The 20,385-nt window shown below is 46.4% G+C and overlaps 6 protein-coding genes across 6 annotated transcripts; 4 read left to right on the top strand and 2 right to left on the bottom strand.

Annotated features, from left to right (window-relative positions):
- Nucleotides 1-242: 242 nt before the first annotated feature.
- Nucleotides 243-4,014, bottom strand: F4822DRAFT_359991 (uncharacterized protein). The gene is made up of 2 exons (XM_051456098.1): nt 3,884-4,014; nt 243-3,588 (listed from the first exon to the last, which is right to left on the bottom strand). The coding sequence occupies exon 2, from the start codon at nt 3,553-3,555 to the stop codon at nt 310-312; it is 3,246 nt and encodes a 1,081-aa protein (XP_051311775.1). The 5' UTR covers nt 3,556-3,588; nt 3,884-4,014; the 3' UTR covers nt 243-309.
- A 6,054-nt stretch (nt 4,015-10,068) lies between these two features.
- On the top strand, nt 10,069-11,150 carry F4822DRAFT_359659 (uncharacterized protein). Its single transcript, XM_051456097.1, has 3 exons — nt 10,069-10,489; nt 10,565-10,793; nt 10,878-11,150. Exons 1-3 carry the CDS (start codon nt 10,272-10,274, stop codon nt 11,121-11,123), a joined length of 693 nt encoding a protein of 230 aa, XP_051311774.1. The 5' UTR covers nt 10,069-10,271; the 3' UTR covers nt 11,124-11,150.
- Nucleotides 11,151-11,817: 667 nt separating this feature from the next.
- On the top strand, nt 11,818-13,114 carry F4822DRAFT_414691 (uncharacterized protein). The gene has a single exon (XM_051459173.1). It carries the CDS (start codon nt 12,027-12,029, stop codon nt 12,636-12,638), a length of 612 nt encoding a protein of 203 aa, XP_051311773.1. The 5' UTR covers nt 11,818-12,026; the 3' UTR covers nt 12,639-13,114.
- A 272-nt stretch (nt 13,115-13,386) lies between these two features.
- Nucleotides 13,387-14,411, top strand: F4822DRAFT_432857 (DUF55-domain-containing protein; the record flags this gene model as incomplete). The annotated part of the gene is made up of 4 exons (XM_051461724.1): nt 13,387-13,584; nt 13,697-13,901; nt 13,963-14,097; nt 14,146-14,411. 4 exons carry the CDS (start codon nt 13,387-13,389, stop codon nt 14,409-14,411), a joined length of 804 nt encoding a protein of 267 aa, XP_051311772.1.
- Nucleotides 13,893-15,806, bottom strand: F4822DRAFT_414689 (U3 small nucleolar RNA-associated protein 6-domain-containing protein). Its single transcript, XM_051459172.1, has one exon. The coding sequence runs from the start codon at nt 15,637-15,639 to the stop codon at nt 14,437-14,439; it is 1,203 nt and encodes a 400-aa protein (XP_051311771.1). The 5' UTR covers nt 15,640-15,806; the 3' UTR covers nt 13,893-14,436.
- A 417-nt stretch (nt 15,807-16,223) lies between these two features.
- Nucleotides 16,224-20,162, top strand: F4822DRAFT_359558 (Frag1/DRAM/Sfk1 family-domain-containing protein). Its single transcript, XM_051456094.1, has 4 exons — nt 16,224-16,434; nt 16,532-17,032; nt 17,086-17,233; nt 17,696-20,162. Exons 1-4 carry the CDS (start codon nt 16,347-16,349, stop codon nt 19,872-19,874), a joined length of 2,916 nt encoding a protein of 971 aa, XP_051311770.1. The 5' UTR covers nt 16,224-16,346; the 3' UTR covers nt 19,875-20,162.
- Nucleotides 20,163-20,385: the final 223 nt, after the last annotated feature.

Raw genomic sequence — 20,385 nt, 5'->3', positions numbered from 1 at the left:
GTTCTTGACGGCATTACCCTATGTTATCCATAGTGCCCCCAATGCCTAATCTACACATTTATACATCTCCTATGCGTTGGGTTACTTTGTACATCCCATGTAAGATTCATCTAATTCCTAAACGCCACGCTCCCAGTAGAGCCAAAGTGCTTGAGCCTAAGCCTGAATACCAGTAACCATTTTTGAAATACCCCTCAACCGAATCTTCGCTATCGCTTCGTTGCTCTGTAAAGTACGCCGTGCAAATTGCTCCATTTCCCAGTCGTCTAATTACTCAGGTTGCGATTCATATAAGTATTAATGAATCATTCAACCTTCCAACCCTGCATAGGTACTCAGTTGATTCAGTAATGTCGCCCACTTTGGACTCTTGAGGCTCTGCAACGCTCCGAAAAGGCTCTCTCTCGTGGGAAGGGCGTTTGGAGGAATACTGGCTGGGTTATTCGGATCTCTAGCCTTCTCCCCTAATCTCCTCAAGGTAGAAACGCCGCAGGTGATGATATAATAAATATCTACATCCTCACGGTGTTGACTTCTAGCATTGCCGCCTACGCGTGGTGTCGGTTCTGCTTGTGTGCAAAGCGTGCGAATAAGTCGGAAAAGATTCTGCGCAAATCCTTCGCCCGAAGAAAGCCAAGCCCGTGTGACTCCGGACTCATATCCTGGGGCAAGCTGGGCAATAATATCAGCTGCGAGTAAACCTTGCATAAGCAATGCTTTACGCGCTTCGACGAACGAAGGTAGGTTTGCGGGACGAGTCTCTTTATTCTGATCCGGGATAGGGGAGACAGCGAGGCCGAAGGTCCGCGTGAGAAGTTCATAGGGAGGTGAGGCCGAAGCGTCGGAAGCAAAGATAATCTTATAATGCGATCGGTTCGGCTCATCGCGTGCTAATAACTTGGCTAGGGAATCGATGGCATGTGGTAGATATGGGTGGACTCGTGGCTCGAAAGGTGAGAAAACGACTCTCTCGGTGGTTAATGAAGGGGGTGGAGATGGGGCAAATGCTAATAGAAACTGGAGAAGACATAATGCTTGCTCGCGTCCGGGTATCTCAATAGAGCCAGAGACATTGGATAAGAAAATAATAACGTCTTTCATGAAGTCAAGAGTATTTCTTGGTGCCCGTAATAAGTTCTCGCGTGTACCCAGAGACCGGATCACGCCGCATAGGAATTTGACGACAATCTCGTCGGCTAGGATTGCTTGGTTGACCTCCATAAAAGAGAAGTTTCGTAGAATTGTCGTGATTGCTATTAAACGATCGGCCGCATGTTGAAGTTCGTAATCGATTTCTCCAAGTATGTTTGGTTTTCGAAGACTTATTGCTTCGAGGCGGCAGCTTCTCATTACATCCTCATACGAGGTTAAATCTATCTCATCCGAGACTAAGTCGGCCTTTTCAGCGAGTAGATCAACTTGTTCTTCGGCGCAGTCTATGAGGGACTCTATCAAGTCATCACACATTCGTAGGTCAATTGATAGGTCTTGCAGATACTCGGATGCGCGCGTGATAGACCCGAGAGTGTCGAGAGCTAACCGTACTTCGCCATGTATACCACATTGAATACTTTTCGTCAAAGCTTGGATATCGATGTTGCCAAGTTCTTGCGGTTGCGGTATGTTTGGCCTCCATCTTTCTAGATCATTGCCTAGTTTACGTATTGACTCTAGATCGAAGCCGCCGTATAACTCAGGAAGCATCTCCCGAGAACAAGGTGCGTACTCGTCGGGGTCTGACGAGAATGGGCCAGGAAAGGGCAGGTTCGTAGCGCCATTAGTATGCGCGCCACCCACCTGGGTGGGAGGTTGTACGGAAATATTGCCACCTTTGCTAACCGGTGCCGGAGAGGGCATTGGGAATTCTCCGCTCGTTTGCCTGGTATCAATGGTCCGCGACAAATTGTTTCTCATGTGTCCTTGGCCTGCGTTTGGTTGCGGTTGGCTCATCCTAGGCTGTTGTGGTGTTGAAAATCCATTAACATTAGCTTGCTGTATTGGCGCTGGTGCCATTTGCTTGACGGGCGTTTGTGCGTGAGGCTGTTGTGGGGGGACCTGTCCAGGCTGTATATGTTGGTTGGGTGGCATTTGATTCATTCTCTGTGGTACACCTTGACCCGGAGCACCGGGCATACCAGCAGGACCACCTGACTGGTGCTTCATTTGTTGGCTTCGTTGTTGCATCGCCCATGCTTCTTCAAATTTTAAAAGATTCCGTTCGTAAATGTTCCTGACTTGAGCCGGTGCCGATGGGTTTGACTGTTGTGCGCTGAAGCCAACCGAGGCGGCGACTTGCATCCACATATTATGGCCGGTAACATTTCGATATCCACCAAACTTAGAAACCATCTGAAAGAGTTGAAGGAGGTTTAATGGTCGTCCATCAATAATGGGATTCGTATCCAAAGGAAGTTGCTTCATATTCATAAATGTAGTCAAGTTCTTTAGAAATCCATCAGGGTTATTGGCTCGTGGTATTTGTTGCGGCGGTTGCTGTTGAGGTTGTGGTTGGGGTTGCTGTTGATGAGCATGCATAGCACCCGGAGGCATCTGGCCGTTCTGCATTGGCATTCCTTGCTTAGGCATCATACCCCGACCTTGAGCCATGTTCTGGGCCTGCATTTGTGCGCCCATTGGCATTCCACTTTGTTGAAGTTGTTGCATTCGCATCTGATATAACATCTTTTGTTGTTGTTCCATCGCGCCCCGTCCTTGCGCCGCGTGTATTGCTTGCATTTGTTGCATCTGGTGCATTTGCTGGGCTGAGAGCATCTGGCTAGGATGCATCTGAGGCATTTGCTGCGGTATCATCGATTGCGACATAGGGTTTTGAGCTGAGGGCGGTCTAGCGGGTGACGGAGTAGGCGTAAAGCCTGTATTGAAGCCCTGGGGGAAATTTTGCGGATTCATAAACATATTCGGTTGGGGGGTATTGCCGTGATCTGATGGAACTGGTGATGCTTGGGGACCGAATTGCTGAGAGGCTGGTGAGAAGGGATGCGGCGACGCGGTATTAACGCGTTGAGGCACACTTCCGGGTCTCAGCTGGTTCCCGGCCATAACGGGCGATGGCGACGCGTTCGCCGAGCCATTAGGTTGTAGATGAGGATAATGTTGAGCTTGAGCGGGATTCTGCGGTTGCATCGCATTCGGTTGGAAACCCGGAAAAGGCGACTGCTGAGGCGTGTCGGCGCGCGAGGTCGGTAGCATATTTGGATTTTGTCGCGGCGATGCGCCAATGCTATCTTCTCGGGGGCGAGGTCGTTTCGAGGGAATGACGGGGTTGGTTTGATAAGCGGGATTCGAGAAAGAGGGCGAGGCATTGCGCATCGGGCCATTTTGCATAGCAGCGGCCATCTGTTGAGGATTAAACTGACCAGCAGCGACGGGATTGAACTGGGCAGCGTTGGCCATAAAAGCCGACGGGTCCATCATGCCTCCCGGCGCTCCGGCCATTCCTCCGCCGGCTCCCATATTATTAGGATCGTTCATGTGTGGGAAGCCGTTGCCATTGTGATTTTGCACGGCAGCGGCCTCATTCATCCAGGAGCTCATGACGAATGGATTCGCAAATGGGAACCCATCTGACTATTTTTAGATATCGTCAGCAATTAAAATAGAAAGCGATATATGCATTGAGATGGAATATCAATAAATGAAAAATGGGAATGTCGTAGGCGACGAGTGTCGCGATGGGAAAAGTCGCGTCGCGAGTTGATTAGGGAATTTTCGGGGGGTTGAGTGGTCGCGCGTTGCGATCGGGGGAAAAAATGAGTTGGTACGGTCGCAGGTTGCGGTGGTTGGGGGAAAAGGATAGGTAGGGGGTGCCCTCTCTCTTCTCTTTTTTTTAAGGAAGAGGGTCCAAATCAGAAAAAGAAGATACCCCCAGTTTGAAGGTATAGCTCCCTAAAGCTACCTGTGCTGTACGAACTGTAGTGGTTGTATATAGCACTGTAATACACCTGGGTAGTGAAATTATGGGGAGGTGAATGTACTAGGGTAGATGAAATACTGTATCAAAGGTACTGTGGATACTGTACACAATAGGTACTAGTAGTTCAATCCATGCCCTATAGAGAGAGAAGACAGTGAAAAAAAGGGTATAATGGGAAGCAACAGCGATAACGATAAGAATACAACAAAACAGCATAAAATGACCAAATAAGGAAATAAGAATAACTAGAAAATAGGTAGTATGTAATAATGGATGGATGTGAAAGGGTCTGACATAGACGGTGAATTCTTGTCTATCGGCGTAAGGGCCGTAGCCGTGTCCACTTGGCAAATTGACGGTAGATCCGAAGCTGAACCTGAACTTGGACCTGAACATTGACCTGAGCACGGAAATACTTGTTCTGTAATGGAGAACCAACGGAATGACGGCTGATTGTACATTGGGTACAGTACCCCGTCCGTCCCCGTCCCGGATGTCAGGTGTGTTCGGCTTTTTCCCTTGTCGCTATTTTAATGTATAATGGATCGCTAGTGACGGCCGACCGGTCGCTTGGATGCAGCATTTGCGCATCACAACCCATCCGACGCTTGTAGGATGTCTGTCCCATGCCGACCGAAAGTTGTGACGGGGGAACAGGATCTGAGTGGCAGCATCATTTAGAGACACATCCGATACACACACTCACATACGTACATACACCGCCACTACATCCCGCGTGTGTACTGTGTATTGTATTGTGTATATGTGTACATATATGTATGTACGTGTGTATAAAGGATGACCGGATGGATCAATAGTGTGTATGTATAGATAGATATAGATATAGATAGGCAAACATTCCCTACATACCTAACCTAACCTTCCGAAGAAAGAGAGGACTAGTGGGTTTTGGGGGGAACGGAATGGATGGATGGATGGTTGGATGGATGTACGCATGTATGGATGTGATGTATAGATGGATGGGGATAATGACTTGAATGATGAACGGATAGACAATAACAACAACAATAACGATAATAACAATAATAGAGACATGGGAAGAAATGATAGATAATGGTAACAGGGTCTGACCTACCTAAACTAAAAGATTAATGGATGGGATTGACGATACTTCTCTTCCTCTCTCTCTTACACACAAGACAGACCAGACACACCACACGCTTTAATTTTTCTTACTATGTGACGCTTTGTTTGCTTCTGGCTGCGTCTTGCGTCTGCGTGCGCGGCGCGGCAAGAGGATGGGAATGGGCGTTCGGCGGGTATGGCTATGACTGGTATGGTATGTAGTAAGGGCCGTAAGGGGTGGGAAAGTAAAGTAAAAGGCACTTGACTTTTTGGCGAGTTGGCCCGGTCTACCTGGCTGTGCCTTCTGTGCCTTGGTTTGGTCGTATGGATGGTATGGACGGGCTTGTCTTGTGGGCTAAGTCCAAAGTCCAAGTGTTAGAGGCTGCGCTTAACTGACTATCTTTCTGCGCCGGGTTTGGGGGGGGGGGAATGGGCTGATGGGATTTGAAAGTCAAGAAATTTTTCTGACTTGCTTAACTTCCACTGGACCCCCTTCGATCCGAGAGGAGCGACAAGTACTACCTGACCCACTAGCACTAGTACTAGTTAGGTTTAGATGGGAAACGATGAGAAATGATGCGTTGATGCGCGATTAGATTGTTCAAGCAAGGACTGAGAAAAAAAGGGAAAGAAGGGAACCTTGGAAGGCGGCTCACCACGCGGAATGGTAAATTATGGGGCGGAAATATGGATCCAGGGGTATGACTAGAAATTCATTGGTTGAGAAGGTTCCAAGGTTGCAGCGAATCAATCCACTTTATTGTCCACTTTATTACCTCGTTGAAATGATGCGATTGGAGGAATAAACGAAATATCACTTGATAGAAGAAGACGTACCTGTTACCCATAAATCCGCTGCTGAAAAGCAAAAAATTGACTTTGTCTGGTAACCCGACTATTACCTTTGATCTAACTCTACACTAGGATGTACCTAGGTAGCTTTTTTGTGTCTTTTTGTGAGTGAAGTCCGAGCACTTGCATTTCAACCTTCACAACTTTCACAAAATACACCATTCAGATGTGCAAATTCCAGTCAACTAAGAAAAGAAATAGACCGTATTATTATACGGTCTCTCAAGACATTCAATAAAAAGAAATAATAGTAAAAGAATCAAGACAATAAAAAACAACACGGAAATACCGTTAAGGCAACCAAGTTAGAGGGTGGGCGAATGCTCAAAACCAAGACTTTCCAGAAGACCGAGATCGAAGAACCTCCGTTGTAGTATTGGAACGGGAACTCCCATTCCGCTCAGCTCGGGCCAACGGAGAATAGGAGGGGAGTGACCAAGCCCTGAAGTTCCTTGGAGTCTTGCGATTAGGTTGCCTCGACCACCATGACATTTATCATGTGGTGAAAGTCATGGAGTTCCGCAGGGCCTTAGGCGGAAGAGGGACAACCGTCTATATTCCGGGTCCGTGGGATCCGTTCGCCTGGCCTTATCCGCTCCAGTCATATTCAACCACTTGAGTAATCAGCGAAGAAGCCGTGTCATGCCGCATGAAGGTCGCCAGTCCATCGTGGCCTCAAATCACCAGTCAACTGGGATGTGAAGTTGAAGTGTTGGGGCCCGATGCTGGTAGAGATATATACTCAACGGTGGTGGCAAACCACACCCCGCATCCAAGTAGCCTCGTGAAATAAATCCTAACTTCATCGTAAATTCCGCGGACCGGGCCGCGGTCGTACTCAGATCCAAGGCGAAAAAGCACGACATGTTGGGAAATGCTCTTCTAACCACTATATTCCCGGACACAGACTCATAGTCGTGAGGTGGGGAACAACTCTACCGCCAGATAATGAGGGGGGATGTCCGAGCAGATAACCATGATAACAAAAACGGCGGCTTAATATCGTATGCAGATCTGTCACCAAGAGCTTCATGTATCTCATAGACAATAAGGATCTGTCACGATCAATGTCGGCATAAGATCGTGATAGCCCAAAAATACATCCTGTCCGCGTCCGGCTGGGTGTAATGTGAGACGTACTTCAAACCAGAATGCCAATGAGTCAATGACAAAAAGGAATGAAATGCTCAACCATGGCTGTCTCGCTGTCTGCAGGGCTGAGTAGGTACATATATGTATGCGTATGCTGACATCCCGCATCCAAGTACAAAGTACTTGTTTAAAGTGGTCCGCTTCTAATGGTTGCATGTGGAACCAATGGGAATGCTCCGGTGATCCATTGCGACGGGTTGCAAGGATGGGGACAACGAATACGGTGGCTCCAAGGTACCGACCAAAAGGCGAGGTATACCTTTCCGGTAGGTAGACAAGAAGATGTGCGAATGAATCGACCTGCAATTTTGCCTGCCGATCCACGAAAGTGATTTGACTCTGACAAGCTCTGAGTGGCCCCCTCTTTCCCCTTCATTCCTTTTAGAACATCTGAATGCCCAACTGGTTCCGAAAATTGGCTGATGCACGGGTTTCGGGTACTTGTGCTACAAGACCAGCAAGAATGGGAGTTCCCCATGTGCCGCAAGGAGTTTTTGAAACCCTAGGCGTACATACAGCACAGAGGGTGTATAAGCTGGTGTCGCTTGGGCTCGGTCCTACTCGTCATGGTGGTTGACGAGTCGAAAAATACCAGTCCCAGGTGATCAAGTCTGAAAAGACTTACTGCAATCTAAAGAGGAATCCCTCTTTAACTCGTACAACTTTCCATCCAGTCCAGTAGAGGTGAATTAAGGTGGTCGTCGCTGAATTGTCTGATGACTTGATCCTTGCAGCATTTTTTGGCGGAGACTGGTCCTATCCCGGTCAAGAATCCATCGTTGGTCGTGGCCGTTTGCGCTACATTGGGTGTTCATAGTGTACGTATAATGTAGTCGTTCTCAACCAATTTTTATCCGACGAAGTTGGATGAACAGAAGGCCACAATATAGCCCTAACTCATCAGGATACAATATAAAATAAAGGAACAGAATTATTCGTGTCGTCAAGGCCAGAGTCTCTCGAATCGAAAACTCCCCATTCATAATACGGACTGTACAGTTAAGTAATCCGTCTCTATACCGTTTTGGGGTATTTTCATATAAGTGGGATGAGAATCCGTCATCAAGACAGAACAACAAAACCGCGATATTCAGAGAACGAAGCGCAAGATGAAAAGAGAATTCGAAGAGGAGGGAATGTGTAAGGAAAAGAAAGAATAGAGAGGGAAGAAGAGTAGAAAATAGACGGTCACAAGGGAATGGGCAAGGGGTGGTAGATAGACCTTTTAGGTACGGTAGGGCGAGAGGGAAACGGAGAGCGAGAGAAAGGGCCTGAGGGAAAATCGGTTACAATACCCTCCCACTACTCCTACCGCCTACTCTACATGTACCGTGCCTCGATCATCTCTATTATTGTTATTATTATTCCCTATTACTTCTATTCAACTAGTTTGTCAAACCCAGCCGTGCCATGGAACACTTTCCGATCCGATCAAGGACTCTTTCGATTTTTATTTTCCCATTTGCCTTTTCATTTCGCATTTTTCATCACCGGATGATCATGTCTCGAGCTTTCAGTCTAGTACCGAACGTTCTCCGCTTAAGTGTGCCCCATGTGCCAATGGAAACGAATGTGCTTTGTGTAGTGCGAAAGTCTGGGACAGCCGAATTCGTCAGAAGCTCACTTGGCTGGTTCGTCATTTTTTTCTAGAATTAGAATGCGGATAAGCTTCGTGCGTAAAGCCTCCATTAGAAATTAGCAATGGACCAAGCTTCGGTTTTCGATCTATTCGATTCTTGGTGCGCGAGCCGGCCAAAAGGTCAAAGGCTTCAAGCCATCCCCAGCGCAGAATGAAACTTTGTTGTTTCCCACCACCTCCAGTGGGCGTCACCAATGTCACATTGCGTCTCCAACCGACGAGATTACCTATTGAGACAGACGTCAAGATCGAGACGGATGCTCCTAGACTACTTCCTATGTAAGAGATGATGTACCATAAGCTAGAATTACAGTAAGGCATTATGCCATCGCTTAGCTATGGGAACTAATCTAAAGGTCTGGAATTTCACATTTAACTCGACTCGACTTGGTAGTACTTGTAATCTGCTGTCATGCTCATTCGATTTGCCTCTAATAATAACGTCGACGGATCCCTGTCCTTCCAGCTTTGCCGACGATACATACATCCCGCCCCTCCCCTCCAAGCAATCAAGCAGGCAAGGGGCGTTAATGATGAATTTTTTTCGTCTTCGTTATAATTGATACAAGTAGCCTAGTAGGTAGGCTAGTAGGTAAGAAATTACATGTCCGTTCTGATGGATTACTTATAATTATGAATAGCATATCTCAATACTTCCTAGATCTGCCTCGGGGTGGAATATGCCGGTATCGCGCATAGATCTCATTAGGCAGTTTATTAGCCCCGGAGAAGGAGATTTAAGTCGGTAAATTCCTATGATGGAAATACCCAGCCTCTTCAATACGACGACGAACACATCAATATTTAAGCGAGAACATTCAACAAAATCCATGCAGAACTTCCGAGATACTTCAGCACGACGGAATGGCGTTACGCCACAGAACATACACTATTGTCTCTTCGACCTATCAATACAAGAATTGCTTTGTGCGCATCGGAATTGTAGCATACCGGATCCTGGTTTCTGTCTCTTTATCGCCGCGTATTGCCGACCCTGCGTCTCCTTTTCTAGTTTCATTCAATCACTACTAGATTGCGAATCAGGTATTGGTAACGAAGACAGTACCAAATATGAATATTGGAATAGAAATAAGAGGCTACCATTCGAAAGTGACAGACTAAATCACAGATCACAAGTTCATTCCCATTTATGTCCTTATGAAAATAATACTGAGAGCATTTCGACTCCGTCTTATAGTTGAAAAGAACCAATCAGAAATTCGCTAGACACTGGCCCATACCGCTAATAGGAAATTCTATAGATCACCATCGGCAGGTTAGTAGGCCCCTAGTACATGTACTCATGTCAAAGCTCCAATCCGCACATTAACAAAGGCTCCGTCCATACCTAGGTACGTTTACGATTCGTGAGTAGTTTTTTTGTTTGGATACATCGAGTAAAAATGCCATGAAATTTGATCAGGTTCCCCTCCCACAAGTAAGGGATGGTTATTGTGGTGAATAAGCAGCTGAATCCCGGACTTTGCGGGTTTCGTTGTTTAAATCCCTAAAGAGCTCTACGTATTAATAGTAAGTTCCACGACAATCCTTCTAGGGCTAGCATCATTTTCAATCAATCAGCTTATTATAATATTGATCCTCGCAATCATGAAGTTAGTAATCGGTGGTTCAACTGGCTTTGTCGGCGAGGAACTGATTCTACAAGCTATTCAGAATCCAGCCTTCACATCAATCATCGCCCTCAGCCGACGTGAGACACCTTTACCGCCGGGATCTACGAAGGTAAAGTCAGTCGTATGCGACGACTTTGAGGACTATTCGGACAATGTAAACAATGAATTGAAGGACGCGGATGCGTGTATTTGGTACAACCCCCTTTTTTTGCGCAATTGGCCTAGATCTCCCTGAGTACTCAACGAGAGGGGCTGACTCCAAAATAGGACCATCGCCATAACACCATCTAAGTCCACAACTTTCCCATTCGAAGAAACATCTAAGATATCTCGCGACTACGCGACGACGGCAATCCGGACTATATCAAGTCTCCGTTCTGATCAAAGCCGACCCTTCCGCTTTGTTTATATGAGCGGACACTTCGTTGCGCGTAGTCTAGACGAGTTAGCGGCACCAGTGCGCGCCCACGGTCTAGTCGATTACACCCTGATGCGTGTATGTACCTTCAGATGACGACAAGTTTATCGCTTGAACTTATCCACACTATTCCAACTATGCTAATCCGTAGCACTACTCTAGGGTGAGGCCGAGGTGCAAATCCTCGAATTTGCAGAAAATTCCGGTGGCGCTGTTCAAGCTAGTGTCGCCAGGCCTGGCATGATAGACTCCCCGAACAGAGAAAGGCGAGAGATCCCCGGAGTTCCGCATGTCGAGCTACGCGACGTAGCAGCGTCGCTACTAGCTCAGGTCGTTGATGGATTTGAGAAGGATACGTTAGTAAATGACGACTTAACTCGCATTGGACAGAAAGCATTGGCCAAGTAGTAGCAGTCTTCGGCGTTCATCTCATAGTAATAGATAACATATTAGGCGCAAGATTCATTCATCAGATATACATTGAAACCCTCTTCTTATAGCCAGATATAGTCTGGGAGGGAAATACAGACGACTTATGAGCTTCGCTAGGTTACTAATGATTCTAAAAAGGCTCTTCCCTGGAGATCCTGGAAGTTTGCCATAGTGATTACCTAGGTAGGTAATAGTATTGATTTACAAACTTACAAGCTCTAAATCCCACGACGATCATGGATTTGAATAGCAGTGGTAGGCGAGTTTGGGCCTGTTTACCCTTTTTTCTGTTAAAGTTACGTACTAGAGCGGTTTGTTAAGACGCAGGATTCTATGTGTAAATCACTTTTTTCAAGCAATGCCTACCTATGTTATCCCCAGGGTGATTCTCCCCGAGAATAGCTCAGGTATAATAGCCATGTGACGATGAAATAGTCTTCTCCAACCATGTTTGTCTACTAGACCAGGTATGTTCGATGCTTCGAAGCTGTACCTTCCATCAAGTCCTCTCTCTAAGGTCTATAGACACTTAATATTGTTACAAACAAAGAAACAACTATGGCAACAGCGACTGTATAGATATAGTGAGTTTGTTGCTTTACGGTAGCTGGGTTGAGTTACACTTACTTGTTCTGTAACTCCTTCTACATTCCAATACACACACGATGTGTTCCCCTCCTAATGGCGAGTATATATAGCCTAAGATTAGCTACCTTAATTCAGCTTCTCTTTCTCGAGCATCCCCATTCACTTGAACAGTCAACAGTATCTTAATCAATAACCAAACTAAGTCTCTGAATAATCAACAACTCTACACAAATCATCCGTTATTTCAATATTTACAAAGGCCTACTAGCTTCGTCTTCAACTTCAGTCACAATGAGGTTTACCAGCATCTTTGTCTCCGTCCTCTCATGGACTGCCATCGTCAGTGGCCGGTTCATTGTTCGAACCCCTGACCAGCCCCAGGGTCTTCCGAGCGATTACTCGGTAGCCAACCTCACTTGGAAGGGAAGGATTGTTGACAACGGCCCCGAGGTCTCCTTGACCGGGACTAGCTTCAAGGACATCGAGTCCCAAATCCTCAAAGTAAACCCCAAATTCTCATGGGCGGACCCTAGTACCGGCGGGGATCACAGCGAACCCCAGAAGTCGAAGGCATACCTAAGTTGTGATCCTAACAATATTTGGTGGGCTCAGGCATTCCGTATCCAGGATGGCATCCAGTACCTCAGTGGGAAGACCGGCAAATGCTTCATGGAAAAAGGACCTCGCGTCTGTACGAGAATCTCGTGCTCGTACAAGTCGGCGATCTGGTGGTGCAACGACAACCATTTTCCCATCGAGGAGAACTGCCTTCTTTGGTCTCACTACGCTCAGGACATCCTTGACCAATGCCAAACCCACGACGCGAGCTCCAGGGTTCGTGGTCAAGAGTTTTCGACTAGTAATTGGAACATCATGGTAGGCTTTAGCAACGACCATTGTTAAAAGCATTGGAGTTGTTGGTTATGAGTGAAGGGTGAAGGGGAGAATAACTTGATTACCGCGAGGATACTTGACTTCTCGTATCTGAGGTAGGTACCTCATAGTAGTTACATATGTATTGGATAGGTAGACAGAAAAATACATGGTGCTTATTTAGCGCTGCCATAATGATATTGCTTTTAATGTGAATGTAATATATGATTATTAAGTAGGTAGGAAATCCCATTGATGTGCTTTTATTTGAATCTTATTCTCACCACTTAGGTCATAGAGGTAGTGGATTGATGGGGATAGGAGAACCAAGCAGCCAAGTCAAGTCGATCCACTCGCCTGAGTGGGCCATGACAAAATATATATGATCTTTCCCTATTGATGAGCTTGAGATATTGAAAGAAGCTGTTAAATTGCTCTGGAAGCCTGAATGATCATGTCTGCTCTATGAAGCGAATTGTTGTTATCGTAAAAACTGGAAGTCTTTCATAAGAAAAATAAAGTATAAGTTTCTACATTATGTATGTACTGTTCGTAATTATGCATTTGCATAAATAGTCCGTGCACTAACAAATACCTAGGTACATAATAATGCTTCATCTCAACTCCGAACGATTAATTGATCCGGCATCTTCCACTTCATGCTACATTTCTTTTCGTAATTCATTAAATGACCTAAGTTCCCGTTACAATACTCGCAAGTAAACGTTCCTATAGTTTATCATAATCCTCATTAAATTCTAGAAACCCTAGGTTGAAAATGGTAAAGAGAAAGGCAACCCAACTCGACGATGGACCCGGCGCGGATACAACAGGTCTAAGACGATCGACGCGTCGAAAACCAGGAACGGTGCCAGAACCTCCAGCAGAGCCTAGCAAGGTGAAGTCTACACCAAATAAAGTATCCAAAGTCACCAAGCCAAAGAAGCAGGCGACAACTAAAAAAGAAGAATCTGCAGTAAGAATTTCGAAATATGTCTATCTAGTCTCATTATATGGAATGCTAAATTTTGAGCATCACTTGTCATTTCGTACTTCGGGAATATCAACCTAAGAAATAACCGTCGTAGGAACCCTCAAAACCAAAGGCCAAGACCAAAAAGGCGACCCAGACAAGTGCAGCACCAAAGTCTGATACGGATGAGGCGGCAAGCTCTTCAGAAAAGTCATATTGGCTCATGAAAGCCGAGCCTGAGTCACGATTCGAAAATGGTATTGACGTCAAGTTCTCAATTGATGACTTGGCGTCGCGAACAGAACCCGAGCCTTGGGATGGTAAGATTTCATCATTTCTCTATTCTACCTAGGGATTCTAAATACTCATTATAATTCCTAGGCATCCGAAATTATGTCGCCCGTAATAATCTTCGGGCTATGAAGAAAGGCGACATATCCTTATTTTACCACTCCAATTGCAAGGAACCGGGTATCGTAGGCACAATGCAGGTTGTACAAGAACATTCCCCCGACCGTAAGTCTTTTATCTCTAATCCGTAAATACGTCCTCACCCTGCTCTAGTCTCGGCACACGATGCTAAGGCACCTTACTACGACGCTTCTTCCAAGCCTGATAATCCGAAATGGAGCGTCGTGCATGTTAAGTTTCGCAGTAAATTTAATCAACAGATTGGATTGAAAGAACTCCGTGAGATGGGCCAACCGGGACAGCCACTCGAGAACATGCAAATGCTGAAACAGACCCGACTAAGCGTGAGTCGCGTCAGTCCTGCCGAATTCGAGTATTTGATGGAGGTGGTAAAGCAGCGAGGCGGCGAGTCTGACTAGAGCTATGCTGGAATAGCCATTGCATTCATGATTGAGGTAGTGTTCGGATGGTGTGCTGTAGAACTGTTTGGATGGCTGGATCAAGGTTATCGGAGGCTAGGATGGGCTCAACCCATATCCTCACCTTATCGGCTAGTTGGAGTCTGTTGGTAGTTGTGGAAAGAGATGATTTGAATCGGGCTAATGAGTCCCGTAGAGCCTTAGGGTACGAAGGCGAATCTATGCTGATGCCTACCAAAGGCTGTCGGGTATAACAAAAGCAGGTTGCCGGGTCGTTGGGATACGACTCGGTCATGCTATCTAAAACGTGTCGAACGGTTCGAACTTGTGCGGAGACGGCATTGAAGTTGGCAAAAACGTCGAAGAATTGCTCTGCCACTGTAGAGCTGAAAAATGGTTGCTTCTTGGAAATGTCGAAGATAGCTAGGGGAATAGCACCATCCAGCGCCGGGTTGCCTTGTAACGTCTTGGTAGTGTCCTTGTCGAAGACCTTTTTCTTAGCCGACTTATCGGGATTGGGGAGGACCAGTTGGTCATTGTCGTCACCCTCGTCGTCTTGACTGCCTTCCTCTATAAGCTTAATCTCGTCGTCGCTATGCTCGGCTTGTTCTTGAATGGCTCTTTCGGCGCCACCCTTCTTTCGTTTCGCATCCATTCGTTCCAACCACTCCATCTCGCACTTAGCATATTCGAGCCATACTGTGGCGTCTTTTGTGCAGAACCTAGCGCCGCGCATGAAAAATCCTCTCGCCGCTTGCATGTCGCCATTGCTCGCCGATCTCCTCCCCGCCATTATCCAGAGCTCTGGCTTTGCTGGGTGCATTCTTAATGCTCTGCTAATGATCTTCCGGTATCTTTTCGTAGCTTTCATGTCTCTAGCGTAAGTCAAGTATGCCTTCCAAAGTCCAACATCGCCGGGATGTCTATTAACTGCCCGTTCTAGTATTCCAAATATTCTGCCTTGTCCCGTATGCTTCGATGAAGTACGAATCTGTAATCGGCGACATCTTTTTGCGCGGAGCGATTCAAGAGATTTCTCCCAGGCTGCGTAGTTAAGCCAGTCCGATGGTTTGTTTCCCGGTGATAGGACGAGGTGCTCGAAGTCGGTACGTTTTCGAACGAGCGATCGGATTTCGTCGGCGGTAAAGATACCCTTGGATTCGAATTCGCGTAGTTGGGGGACTGCACGTTCGAGAAAGAAGCGGGCTTTCTCGGGAACCCCCGCCATTTTTACTTATTCTCGTATCCGCGAGGCCTTATACTAGATATAGTCGTAGGTACTTCCCCAACTAATCTTTGAATTGGTTCCACTCATGTGCGTCAAGACGTTGAGGGTGGTAGCTTTGGAAGATTGCATTTCAGAAAAGTTTCGCTGCAAAGTTGGAAGCAAAAAAATACAGTGGAGAATTTGAGTTAAGATAAGCTAGTGGATGCTTATCTGTCTTGGCAAAATGGATCTACCCATTTAAGTACCGGGTTGGTGGGATTACATAAGTCTAAACCGAAAGCATCCAAGTGCGGTACAGATTACGTAGATTAATCGCTACTCTGCGGGGATTGGCCCTCCGCGGTTTGTACGACACGCGACCAACATGGATTAAGCTTGAAGCTGTTGAGAGAAGTATCGACCCACGTACTTTTTTGCGCCATCGATGATGACCGAAGAATCCGGACAGCCGAAGTACCATCCGTGCCTTCCTTACCTATACTTTACCTAAGGTTAGCTACCTAGGTACTTTCAATACCTTGGAATAAGCATGCGACAACTTTTCAAGCTTCTTTTTAATTCTTACCAACAACATCACTCCTCTTCTCCCTCTTTTCGACGCTCGCTCCGTCAACTCATATCAAAATATTTAGTTGTTCTTGTTTTATTTTTTGAACTTCCTCCTAACCTCCGCACGGTCCGGCTTCCCCAATTTCGGGAATGCCACCATGTCCAAGTACAAGGATAAAGAGAGTGGGACAGTCATCTTTCTAAACGCGAAATGGATATCGTGGGCCCATACCGTTGTCGCCTATAGTTAGTGAATATCCTCCTTACCTATTCACTTAATCTTCGTTCATTCGTAAAGTAGAGAAATAGATCATATGCTGATGTTCATGGCTTTTTCATATAGCTGCATTCCTGAGCGCTCTCTTCGTCGGCATATACCTTCATTATCATAAGATCGTTCAAAACGAATTCTATGGCTACCCCCAAGAGTGGTTCCCCTCCGTCTCCGCTACCATCGGTGATCGATACCCCGAGCGATCTTTTTTCATGCTCTTCATAGCTATAACATCAGGCCCTAGGTTCGCACTCGTTGGTCTCTGGTACCTCTTAACAGCAAGGCCGGGAAAGGCTCTCCCCAAGTTTGTTGCAGGCGTAGGTCTCTTCCGGACTCTTACCTGTGGGGGCTGGACGTACGTAACTTCGACCGATGACCATGATTGGCACGACATTTTCATGATATCCTATCTCGTAGCTACGATTCCTTGGACTGCCGGATGTATCGCATTAAGCCCGCCAAATCCCAAAGCTCTAAAGTATCGGAAGTATTTTGCGACTGCTTTCTTTGGCATGATTCCCTTTTTAATCTACTTCTTCATACAACATAAGGTCCACCGAGTAGCAGGAGGTTGGTCAATATTATACTACAATTTAAAGGATATCATAGCTCATTATTCGCAGCTTACACTACTTACTCGTTCTTCGAATGGTCTCTCATTCTATTTGACGTCGCGTTTGATGCCGTTACCGCCCTCGACTTCGACACTTTCGAAATAGTAGTCAAGGATGTAAAGGGTTTGAGTAAGGGGTATGTACAATGGCTCCCTAGGTAAATTTTGGCACATCGTATTTCCTCGCTCGGACTGCATGCGACAGCCTCTCGGTATTGCGTTTCTCAAGTAGATAACACCATCGATCGTTGCGTGAATTAGCTAAACTGGACGACACTGCCCTTCATCACCCACACCACTACCACCGCAAACTAGGCATTCTAAGGTAGACAAGCTCGCCTGCGAGAACAGTTCACCTTTTCAATGACCTAGACGCTAGCTTCTGCGACATCTATATGCGGAGAGACAAGCCATGTTTGACGAATGTGACTTGATATTCAGCCCATTCAATGTAGCATAGCGTCTTCAAAGACGGCCAGGCCTGGAATGAGCCTGCCGTCCATTCAATTCGAGCCACTTATCACTATATAGAGATTCATACGCATGCTAGTCCGAGCGAGTTTTATACGGCTAAGCGATCGATTAGGTTTCCCTGAATCGCTCTTCTAACAATTTCGCAGAGCCAATGTCTCATATCAACCGACCGCCGTTATAGAGAAAGAAAAGGAGAAGGCTACCGCTGGTATATTCAACGTCCAGTTCTCCTGGCCTGAGATATTCGACACCGCCGCCGAAGTCTATCATGGATTCGTTTTCTGGTCTATGCTTACAGGCATGGGCGTCGTTATCTGGTACTTCCCGCTGTGGTATATGGGTATTTCGGGTTACGAAGCATTTGTCATGTCAACGATCTCACCCTTGCTGCTTGGCATTAGATCAGTCCGGTCATTCGTCATCCATAACCTACGCTCGTTCCATTTTCTATCGCTCGTGGGACTTCTTGCGTGGCAAGTCAAAGATCCGGCATTCAGACTTTTTACCGTTGGCTTTGCCGTTGCGGTGTCATGTCTGTCATGGGCTGCTACGCTTTACTCCGAGTCAGTCCATGAGGCCAGGCTCGAATCAAAAATACTGGCTTGGCTCGTCGGCTTAGTCATGTCTTCAGCCGTGAAGTTTGCTTGGCAAACTAATAACCCAATATGGCCCATAATGCACGCCGAAAACGGTGGTTACAACGTTGTGGGGTTGGTATTGGCAGTTTTGGCAACGTTGAGGTTCACCCGAAAAGCGCCGTTGAATACTGGCGCGGCCACAAACGATAAGCATGATGGTTCAAAGTTCCTGGCCGCCTTTGGTGTCGCTGGCGTATTCTTCGGTTTACACTCTCTCCTTTCCGACACAAGTACCATGATTCTATGGGTATGGGAGGGCTATCCAGTGCGAGGGCCTCTCTCGGTCCCCCATGGTTGGTTCACAGTGGCAGCTATGACTGCCGGCTTGCTGACGGGAATTCGTCTCCCCAAGCTCGTCAGCACTTGGTCGGTCTACGGCGTCGGGTGCGTTGGAGCAGCTATCCTTACTCTCTACCCAAACTGGTTCGGTTATCTTGGTGCTGTCACTACTGCCTTTTACCTAACAGCCATCGCTTCTCCTTTACTCATCGCAGCTTCCAAGGATAGCCCAGGGACGACCTTTGGTCTTGGATTTTTCCTCTACAATGTAATGGTTTTGTTCCACGTCTGGGTAGTGGCTTATGCCTTTGTTCCCGGAGGACCGCTCGTTCGCGAGCATACAGATTGGATTATGACCACGATGATGCTACTTATTGGTGCTGGCGTATTTAATCTCACATCAATTAATTCGCAGCGTCAACAACCTCATGCGCGACCCGCCCGAGCACAACACCGCAAATATCATACATTAGCACTTGGTATAATCAACTTATTCTTTATCGCTTCGGCGTACCGACGATTCCCTACGTATGATTATAAGCCCTACCACGAAGAATCGAGACTAATCACTGCCGGCATCTGGACTATCCATTTCTCTCTTGATAACGACATGTGGTCTTCCGAGTATCGCATGCGTGATTTGATTAAAGAGCTTGAGATTGACGTTATTGGCTTGTTGGAGTCTGACTTGCAACGTATTATTATGGGGAATAGGGATACGACTCAATTTCTCGCAGAGGACCTGAAGATGTATGTCGACTATGGCCCCGGACCCAACAAGCATACTTGGGGCGCAGCACTCTTATCCAAATTCCCGATTATGAACTCAACTCATCATCTCCTTCCGTCGCCTGTAGGCGAACTTGCGCCGGCTATTCATGCTACCCTCGACGTCTACGGCGAACTGGTAGATGTATTCGTTTTCCATTCCGGACAAGAAGAAGATCCTGAAGATCGTCGACTTCAGACAGAGTACCTTTCCAAACTCATGGGTTCTTCTCCAAGGCCTTCAATTCTACTCTCCTACCTCGTTACTAAACCTCTTCAAGGCAATTATAATACATACGTATCCGATATTTCCGGAATGCACGACGTAGATCCGAGCGATTGGGATCGTTGGTGCGAATACATTATATACAAGAATCTTCAACGAGTAGGCTATGCAAGAGTATCCCGAAGTACTATCACCGACACCGAACTGCAAGTTGCGAAGTTCGTCGTTCCAAAGAGTCAAGAGGAGAAAGAACAAATTAAAGATTTAGAGAGTAATTCAAGTGCGAGAAATCGCAAAGTTAAGGAACGCGATGTTCCTGAAGGTTGGAGATTTCCAGCGCTGTTTAGAGGCAAAGGCGTCAGAGGGCACCAGTATCACGTTTTCAATGAGCCACGGTATTACAAACCAACATGATTGGACAATCGGGGATAGGCACCTAGGTATTGGGGAGTAATGGATGAAGGAATACGTAAATGATTTTTAATGTGTAAGAATAAACGCCGATATGAAGGCGAAAAGTCCATGAGGTTGGGTGGGTTGGTTATAATCTCTACCCTTTGAAACTTGGGAAGCCCATGATTAATATGAATTAATTCCATGAAATTGTTGCTTGTCCTTCCTCGACGCCTAAAAGCAAATCTACCTAGGTATTTTTGATATGTCGCCGCCGTTCCTGAGATATAATCGCTGTATCAATTATACGACCAAAGAAATTAGCGCTTATTTTTACCAAAGCGAATCGCTCCCTTCGCTGTTAACGCTTCGTTAAGCCACAACGAGACAATGGTTATATATAAATGGTAGCTATCGTGAAATATAAGTACTGGTGTACGTAACGCCAATTTACAGACAGGGGGAAGGGGATCGATACGCTCCACAACAATTACCACCTTCTATTTATTTCTGCTGATCTTTTCCTATAAAG

Source organism: Hypoxylon trugodes (genome assembly GCF_022578975.1).
Source record: "Hypoxylon trugodes strain CBS 135444 unplaced genomic scaffold F4822scaffold_8, whole genome shotgun sequence".
In the NCBI taxonomy this organism is placed as follows: Eukaryota; Fungi; Ascomycota; class Sordariomycetes; order Xylariales; family Hypoxylaceae; genus Hypoxylon; species Hypoxylon trugodes.
Note: the sequence above shows the minus strand (reverse complement) of the source record. Positions and strands in the feature narration are given on the sequence as shown.